At 33.0% G+C, this 10,169-nt stretch overlaps 1 protein-coding gene across 2 annotated transcripts; it reads right to left on the bottom strand.

Annotated features, from left to right (window-relative positions):
* Window positions 1-574: 574 nt before the first annotated feature.
* On the bottom strand, window positions 575-9,860 carry Rergl (RERG like). 2 transcript variants are annotated; one of them, XM_026391957.2, is made up of 5 exons: window positions 9,769-9,860; window positions 8,560-8,616; window positions 5,051-5,124; window positions 4,146-4,294; window positions 575-1,593 (listed from the first exon to the last, which is right to left on the bottom strand). In XM_026391957.2, the coding sequence occupies exons 1-5, from the start codon at window positions 9,845-9,847 to the stop codon at window positions 1,311-1,313; spliced, it is 642 nt and encodes a 213-aa protein (XP_026247742.1). In that variant the 5' UTR covers window positions 9,848-9,860; the 3' UTR covers window positions 575-1,310. The 2 variants fall into 2 exon arrangements, with proteins under 2 accessions (XP_026247742.1, XP_026247743.1); XM_026391958.2 differs by lacking the exon at window positions 8,560-8,616.
* Between the last annotated feature and the right edge of the window lie 309 nt (window positions 9,861-10,169).

Here is a 10,169-nt window from a genome sequence, read left to right as displayed (position 1 = left end):
GTTATGATTTCCTCTGTCCTGTCGACTACCCTCTATGCAAGATCATCTTCCAACTTCCCCAGGTTCTTGCTGGTATTTATTAAACAAGTGTGTGTGCACCATTGCTTGTAGTACCATTTTTAACTTGTCTGAGACCTAACCTTCACTCTCAACACTTGGCCAAAGTTAGGATGACAGACTTAATTTGAGAGATATCAAGTGGGAAAACTAAGCAAGGGCAGTATCAGTGATATTGCTATCAATATCACATATTAGGGGTAAATCATTGAAAGGTGAAGGTAGTCAAAGTAATCAAATAAGGCCCAAAATCTAATGCAAAAACATTTTTTTTCAAGCCAACAAAGCCTTCAGGGTTATATATTCACCAACAAGTTTTTACTTGTTTTACAGTATCATACATGAGTTTATAAATAAACAAAAATATTTTTTTAATCTAAAAAGGATCTTAGCTACAGTGAGAAATTCCCTTCTTAAGATGGGAACTTGTTAAGCATGCAACAGAAAAAGGCAGACAGTTTCACCATCAGATCAACCATAAAATATTTATTAAGAATTTAACATTTTAAGCCTTAAGTTATATTTTTATCTAAATACATAAAATGTCATGTAGGCCACTATATTATTGTAAAGACATTTCTAAAGTAAATCCATGCATTTCTGTTAAATAGATGGAGAACTTTCACAAATTGATAAGTCAAACCTTATATTAACGCTATGAAGATAATTGCTCATTTATTTCAAAGAAATAAATAAATTAAAGTTAAACCACAGACTATGGGATGGTAGCTTAATAAAATTACATGAGCAGAGTTGACTTGGCAAGGCACCATGGATAACAATCTACCAGTAGATTGCAGTGAGCCCTTTTTTGTTCAACAAATGAAAGGTTATGTGTGAAGCAGCATGAACTGCATACAATCAACCAAAAGCAAACTACACATTTGAAAATGCAGGTTGGTTCACTTTCAATCATTTCATATCTCAGACAAATTTTTTTTCTAAAGATTGCAAATAATGGTTAGGCATGGTGACACCTGTAATCCCAGTGGCTCAGGAGGCTGAGGCAGGAGGATCTGGAGTTCAAAGCCAGCCTCAGCAAAAGACAGGCGCTAAGAAACTCAGTGACACCCTGTCTAAATACAACACAATATAGGGCTGGGGATGTGGGTCAGTGGCCAGGTGCCCCTGAGTTCAATCTCTGGTACCACCACCCCAACAACAACAACAAAAAAGCAAACAACAGATAGGTTTAATTACCATGTGAATGTTTGAAACTCTGACATAATAAATCCCCTAGGATTATATGGCTGCTAAACAGACTTTCTTCTCTTTCCAAATACATTATTGATCAATTTGGCCATTGACTTAGATCCACTGGATCTTCTCTTTTCTTTGAGCTTGAAGTTTGTAAGAATATCCTTGATAATTCTGATGAACATCATTTCTACCTCCAGAGACTGCTCTGCTGCAGACAGTTCACAGAATTGGCATCGGTTATCCAGCGCCAGCTTTTCTCCTTCTTCCCAGCCAACCTCACGCACATGACAGAGGTCTTGCTTGTTGCCAACCAAAAGCACTGCCTGTTCCACAGCTCTGAAATACAGACATGCAATTTTTGGCAAAATTGTTTCAATAACTCTTTTTTATAAGAGGAAGGTTCATATGAGTCAAAAAAGAAAAAATATTGTGTATACATGTTTATGATCACATGTGGATATGGTGACACATATAGTATTTCACCACATAATCATCTCCATGCATTAACATATTCACAAGTATTCCATGCATACTAATTTTGCACCAAAACCAATTTAGTAATAGAGATTTTTTAAATATTAGCAGCACGTTCTTAAAAGCTTCATACAATGGTCACATTCTACTTTTTTTGCAAAAAACAATTGGCATAAAAAATTGGTTATGCAGTAAAATATGTGTCACCATTTACTTACAACAATTGTTTTAGATAGAATGTAGTAAATAACACAAAAGCAACAATGCCCTTAAAGCTGAGGATTTGAAGTAACATAAACCTATTCTTGAATGTTGAATCTGATTACTAACTAGGTATTATTGGTATCTTTCCCAGGTTTGGTTTCTTTCTATGTAAAAAACAGTAAAATAGTCCTCATCACAGAGATTTCTCACACAGATTAAATGAAATGATGTGTATAAAAATACCTAGCACAGTTCCAAGCAATGAAAGATGCTTACTATTATTTTTTATGTCCATTATTATTTGCAAGAGGAAAATGAACACATATCTCTACTTATATAGTTACTGGAATTGAACAGTTAATTTGGATCTTTACTTAAGCAAAAGTTAATCAGTAATCACTGCTGCTTTTTATTTGTTAGTATACATTATACGAAAAATTTTTACTCTCATGTATCTTCCTTATGCTCTATTGACAATGGGTAACTTACAAATACAACTTTACATTTGAAAAATTGTCCTTGTTAAGATAAAATATCTTCTGCAAATACAATAACTCTACTTTGTAATGGTGAAACAATACAAATAAATAGTTTGGTAAAAAAAATACAATGAAACTACTAGCTTTAAAGTGGCATAAGGAAGAAATTGTAAACATGGATGGCCTCTAATTATAGACACCAGAGTCCACTGAAGTAGGGTTCATTCATATGCCCGTGGGCAGTGAGGAAAGATGCTCTGTATGTGGTGGCCTTTAAGGGGTATTAATATTGTCTTCAGTCAAATACACAAAATGATTGTAAAGGATAAATGAGGAAAGGTAGTTGAAAGAATTTTGAAGGATGAACCATGAATATCAGAGGTAATTTTACAAGAGTTCCATATTTTACTATCCTGGCCTTTCTTCAGATCAGGAACTGGAAGTACTCCAGGAATAGTTTATTCAATAAATTGACAAGATTGCTGTAAAAATGTCAAAATAGGTTTTTATATATTAAATGTGATTTTAAGTGTTCTTGACTGATTATTTTGCTTTGAAAGGATATAAAAAGAACTTTATTTTTATACCCTACCTATGTCATTAGTGCAAAAATATAAGGAAATAAATGCCTGAATTCTAAAACGTCAGTAATGTTATAGGAAATCAGGGCTATGAGGCACCTGAGTAAAATCACATCCTCTGCTCCTACTATGCTGTCATCAGCTGTAAGATCAGATAAATGAGCTCTCGAGATTGAAGTGATTTACCGAAGGTAAATCAAATGGAAAGCAGAATGTACATGAACTAGCTCTAGGGATATGCCCTTTATCAATTATTGGCCCATGGTTTCCTTGCTAGTGGGCAGTTAAAGTAGATATATAAAACACTTTTACCAATTTGCAGTAATAATATTGTACTTTTTATACTTACCATATTAAAACATTATTTTGGACTCTACGGGCAAAACTGGCTAAGAGCACAGAGAATACTTACATCCACCCGATAAACGTAAATACCTCAAATGAAAAAGGCTAAAGTTTACAATAAAAAATAGGAATAACTAACATGCAATACTTAGATGCTTAAGCTTTTCTCTACCAACACAATAATTGTTTAAGGACAAGTTATCTTTTCCTTCATAGTTCTGTGTGTCAGGATAACTAAGAATGGAAAATTGTTGGCTAGCTCTTTATTTTAGAAGGTGAAATGTAGAAAACTGCATTCTCATATTTAGAATTTGCAAATGGTTTGATTATTCAGTCTATTTTGCTATGAAAGATGGAACAACCCAATAACTAGGAATTGGATTTCACAGGATGCCAAATGTAATAAATCTGGATTTATTTAGTATCCTTAACATTTGTGTGTGTGTGTGTGTGTGTGTGTGTGTGTGTGTGTGTGTGTGTGAAAATGAAACGGAAAGGTTGAAAAGGGAACTCTGTTATGTACAGAGGACCATTATTTTGCAAGTGAGTGTCATGTTAACAATAGAAGCTGTCTTGTAAAATAGCCATTTACTCAGGGCAAGTAACTGTTTATGTCAGCCTGGATATAAAGCATTCTCATCTTATTCCTTTTTACTACACGTGTAACTCCTGTGGAATTGGAAGGTGAATTGTTCAGGGTTGTTAAATTTCGTAATTGGAAGGCTGTATTAAATTCTTCCTAATGATGCTTACAGCCATATGATGATTTACTCAAAAGAAAGGAGAAGAGAATGAAATACCTTACCTTTTGCAATGACTAGCTTGTGGCTCCCGAATTCTGTAGATAAGGGCTTTTGCAAAAGCAAACGAAGATCTGTCACTGATGTCATACACAATAACAAACCCATCTGCCCAATGAAGTTTACTTGTGAGAGAGAAATTTGCTTTCTGCAACTGAAAGTAAAGCAAGTGCATTGAAAGTGTTGGAATCAAACAGTGGTACTTTATAATCTAGTTAATTGATGCAGACCCATTTCACCCGAAAGAGACTTCAATAAAGCCCCAAATTAATATTTTATAAAACGTATTTTCTTTGTGTATTTCTTTCTTACTTCTCTTTCTTTGATTAAAAGTGAATGAAAATTCCACAAAATTGGTAAAAGTTTAGCTAAATATATTTAAAGCAATTTTTACTTACCCCCTAAAAATATGTCCCATGGAGTTGTTTTGAAACCATAGACAACTGACAGTTATTTCTTTCTTAATATTCCTTTGACTCCTTTTCTCATTTATATAATCCTATTTTAACTATTTAATATTTTGAATGGTCAAAGAGGTTTGTACTCAAAATGTATCTTACTTATACTCATTTAAACCAGGTTACTCACAAATACAACTCAGTGAAAATACTAACTGAATTGACAAGCCACAAAATTGACAGCCACTATATGACCTGACAGAAATATGTTATGAATGAAACCTAGTATTTCTATTTTAAAGATATATGTGATGTGTTAATTTTTTTGACATAAGTTTTTAGAGAAGCCAGAAAATGGAATTTATAACACAGAAAGTAATCTCTTAACATTTTAGTAATTAAAACTGAGAAGAAACTTCATTATAACACTGACAATGTTTCACACACCCTTATCAAAACTTCCAAGTCATAATTAAAACAAGGAAAAAAAAATAAGATTTTGCTTTACTTACTTGAGAAGAAGGGTCATATATTTCCAGATTCAGTTGCTTCCCTTCCAAACACAAATGCTTATTATAGATAGACTCTGCGGAAATAATATATAGGCATTGTTGGCACGGAAAAACTCCAGAATAAAAGGTCCAGTCACCTGATCACAGTCTGTCAAATTCCACCAGCCCTATTTTAGTGGAACAGTACAGTAGCTTTTCTTCCTTGCTGGTGACCCGAACCATGCCCATGCTGTATTTACTCAAGTATGTTACTTACACATGAATTTCACCCCATGTCTGTTTACCTGCTTGCCTTCCAGTAGATGAATTATTTGTGTTCCTACTATGGACATTCCATTTACCCTCAAATAGTCATGACTTCCTCCAGCTGCTTAAAAACCACAGCTTCAGTAACTCTGTCTTCCTGTATCATGACTTTTTTTCTCTCTAGTATTTCATTAACAACATCTTATAAACATACTTATTTTTTCTAACTTAAATATTTCAAAACTCAATGGTCAGTTCTATGTCTCTATCTCATCTGCCTTACTAGTAGCAGTAATGTAGTTGGTCACTCCTATCCCCTTAAAATATTTTCTTCACATGGCCTTCAACTATACAGACTCTTCTGTTTTATTTATTCTCTGTTACTCCATCTTAAACTTGTGATTTTCCTCCCACCTCCAAACTTAATTCCCCAGTTCATGGTACTCTTTTCTATCTATCCTGCTTTGCCAATCTCCACCAACTACATGCCTGAACATGCCAATTATTCACTATTAACTCAGCCTATATCTACAGCCCAGATTTCTCTGAACTCAAGAATATCCCTGAACCACTTGTTATTTGACATGTCCAGGCCTGGTAGACTTCTCACCCTTAACACACTTAAACTGAACCCCTGATATTTCTGCAAAGACTGCTTCTTCCACAGATTTCCATTTTGCTAAATGCTATACCCATAAATCCAACTTTTCAGATAGAAAGCTTTAAGACCTTCCATGATTCTTTCTCTTGTGTCCATAGCCATTCTATTAAAAATTCATTTTATTCTACCTTCAAAATATATTTTTAATTTATCTGCATCTCACTACCTCCACTGCTAACACTCTAAATCACCATTACCTCTTACCTAGGTTATTACAGAATGTCCTAATCCTTCCAGTCCCCCAATCCCTTCCTGTCCCTAGTTAATTCTCAATACAGAAACAAAAATGAACCTTCTAGTCTCAACAGATACTTAGCTAATCAGATTGCTTTGATTACTTCCCATCTCACTAGGATTAAACCAAAACTCTTAAAATATCTAAGAATATTCCTCCTTATCTAAATCCCCATTACCTCTATGACTTTAGAACCTCTCTTTGTTTATTTTACATTCTCTCCTCTTGATCGGCACTAAGCTTCATACTTCATTCTTCAGACTTTTTTTTTTTTCAGAAATACCCTTCCTTAGAACTTTGTTAATTATTCTTTCTTCTGACTAAAATATATAAACCCCAGATAACTTCATGGTTCCATTCACTGTGTTTCTGTTTCAATATCATTTTCCCAGAAAGATCTGTGATGACCATCTTATTTTAAATAGCTATGTACAATATGAATGCTTCTCTCTTTTTTTTTCTTCATAGCATTTGTCATCATGACATAATTTATTTTTAATTTTTCCTTTTGCCAGGATTAACAGACCCTTCTGTCAGGATTATAAACTCCACAAGGGATTAGCTATTTGTCATTTTTATTTACTGCTGTCTCCTGCCTACCTGAAAGAGTCTATGGTACATGAATAATAATTTAATGAATTAATTAATTTCCACAACCATTTTGATAAAAGACCTACTTTTTTAATAAAATAATGTAATACTGACATAAAATTATAATTTATGCTGGCAAATATTCTGTAACCCATAGTAGAAAGCTATAGCAGATATCTGGGGAGTCTCCCCAGAGAGTTAAGTCTAACTTTTTAAATCTTTCCAGGTTAAATTTAATAAAATTTATTATAGTTTCATCAAATCTTAAATTATTTTCAGAGTTTATTCTAAACTTCATAGATTTACTATTGACTATAAACCATAAAATCTCCTTGGAGACATTTTAAAAATCCAATCTCAAATCTCAAAAACTGCTGACAAGAGTCATCAACTCTTGGTTCAAAAAATATATATATTTTTTTCCCCTTCTGGCCTTCATTTACAGGATGAAGCTGTTCTTGCTAGCTTGTTCTCAGAGAGTGGGTGACCTTTGGATCACTTGCTTATCTTTTCAAAATGTCTCCAGGTCTTGTATTTTTCATTGAGATGTAACAGTCAGAAATGTGTAAACATTTCATTTGTTTATGTAACTAGATTGTAGAAGACATTAAGGTGAAGGGGTTTGTTATTGCTGGTATTGTTATTTGGATATTGTATTCTTTTATTTATGTTTAGATTCATTTTTAGTTTGGGAGCCTTTTCTTATGCCTGAGTCCTACCTTGTGGGCTGTTGACCTTTGTCGGCTGATTTTGTCACCCCCAGAAATGAAACACTAGAAATTTCTCTTTTTGTATACTTCTTCTTTCTATAATCAGTTTTCAAGCACTTGCCCTAAAATGTTCACAATGTCATACAGACTGAAATACTGTGTTGGATACATGTGCACAACACAGTACTTTCAAGTTATTTTGTGAAATACTCTAACAGTGCCACTTTAGGAATAAATGTGCAACGTTTATTTGTTTCTTGGTGAATTACACACTTTCAATCTTTAACTTTTCTTACTCTACATAAACAATTTTGAATGAAAAACATATTGTTCTTTCTCTTGTATCTCATATTTATTACAATTATCATTGTTGTTAAAAAATTAAATTTATCTCTACCTTTGATAAAATAAGATATTAACACCATTATATTGATGGATTGCTGGACAAAAATTACCCAATTATGGTAAAATTCCTCACTTTTTGTGCCATGATATACCCCATGTGTTATGCTAATTCTGATCAAAATTACACAAAATTAGAGTTAGTGCAAGGATCCTGAAAGTATACTAAGATGCCCTGCTATCTTTGTTTTAGAACTTTTCTGAAATTTGTAAATAATGTAGAAAATAATATGATCTTTAAACAAGGCATGACTTTTCTATTGTTTATACCTGACTTTTAAATAGCAGTATGTTTTATTTTGTAGGTACTTATTTTTTTAGTTTCAATTGGCTCTTGTAACAGATGATGATTTATTTAAACATTCCATATTTTACAACAAATATTCATACACTATTTGGGAAGAGGATCCCAAATCTAATGTTTTGTCTAGTTCTAGACTTCAAAATGAACTGACTTTCTAATTCATTATCAAATTGGGTGAATTTTTATCATTAAAGGATATTCAATTCGAGTACCTATTCTGGCATTTCTTACAAAAATCTGTTAATTAATAAATTGATTAATAAATATAAAAGTCTTAAATTCTACCAAATGCTTCTCTAATTGGGGAATATTTATGATGTTGACATTTTAAGATAAGAAAAGTCTTTAGTAGTGCCTTACCAAAATTAGAAGCATATTCTCCAATGAATCGCTTAGTAAGAAACCTTACAGTAAGGGCTGAAAAAAATAAAAAAGCTAGGTTTAAGGATTGTTACATTTTAAGATACAAATAATTTATATGTGTACTAAAATTTTATCTTTGACCTCAATAATTGTCATGCATTTATGAAGAACTTAAAATCTTACTAAATTCTAATCTAAATGTGTCAATAATGTTTGCATGGTACAAACGTAACATTATAAAAATAGAAAAATAAAATCTTAGAGCACTATATATTTAAACACTGTAGTTAATTCAAGAAGAAAACACATAAGACAACCCATATTTTGTAATACAAACACATCTCATTATATTTGAAATGTTAGACTATTGCATTCTTTATTTTCTCTATCAAATTAAATCTGGCTTCAAGGTACTATATGTAAGTGTAAACACATCACAATGACCCCATCTTTAGGTATAATTATAAATAGAAAAACATTTAAAAATGCTTTAAAAATAGTGATAAGGACATTATCAAGAATTTGCAGTTGTTTAAGGATGTAGGATTTTTAAATCCTGGAAATAGCAAAACCATCTCTGGTATCTGTTTATCTCAGCTTCTGAGTTTGGCCACTTCATTAGGCTTATGTGGATCTGTGAGGGACATACTGGTTGCCATTCAAATATAGGTAAAACCAAAGCAAAGCAAAATAAAATCAAACCAGGGCTTCCAAAAATAAGGCACATGTAGCTTAGTTTCAGGTTCTCCACAAGGCCATGTCCCTCCCAAGTCCTTTCACATCAACAAGGCTGCATTTTAAACACAACCCATGGGTCTCTATGCATCTCTTTCCACCCTTAGTTTCAGAGAAGAAGGGTTTTTTCAAAGCCATTGCTTAGCTATGGGGCTAATCTATTGGTGTAGGGGCAGGTATACTGGAGTTAGAAGTAAGAGGAATGATGAATCCCTATGAATTTCAAACATCAAGAGAAGCAGACACTAATTAATACGTCAAACATTTATTTTGCTACATCTGACTACATATTTATAAGTATAAAATTATTCGTCTATAGCATTAAAAAACCCTGCAAATAATAATGTATCATCCCACAGATTAAATAAGTCATTATTTATCTAAAGTTATTTTATATAAGGTTCTTATTGAACATGTCAGTGTTTCTCATTTTGCACTCTATCTCATACCACAGAAGGCATCCACACTCACCAGACTTGCCGGTGCCTTCACCACCCAAGACAGAAAGCTTAACTTCATTCATCTTGCCTTTCTGCTCTTTCTGATCCATCTAGTGTTCTGGAACTAGGCTGACTCAAGCCAAGCATAATTCCTTTTTATTGCTGCTCTCATTTCTCTAAGAACAACTCCGCCCCATATTCCTATCATCTAATTATAACTTTAAAAAATGTTTTCCTTCAGTAGTTTTCAACATATTCCCTTTTTTAAAAATTGGAGTTACTATTTTGAGACTAAGTTTTACGATAGCGATAGCTATGTATTTTTAACAGAAGCTTAGCTCCCAACCCTCCATTTTGTGAATCTGAAATCTACCTTCTCCTAGGACCCCCAAAAATGATCTTTCATTTGGAAAGTTTTCAAGGGATAGACAA

The sequence above is a fragment of the Urocitellus parryii genome, chromosome 5, assembly GCF_045843805.1.
Source record: "Urocitellus parryii isolate mUroPar1 chromosome 5, mUroPar1.hap1, whole genome shotgun sequence".
Taxonomy (NCBI): Eukaryota; Metazoa; Chordata; class Mammalia; order Rodentia; family Sciuridae; genus Urocitellus; species Urocitellus parryii.
Note: the sequence above shows the minus strand (reverse complement) of the source record. Positions and strands in the feature narration are given on the sequence as shown.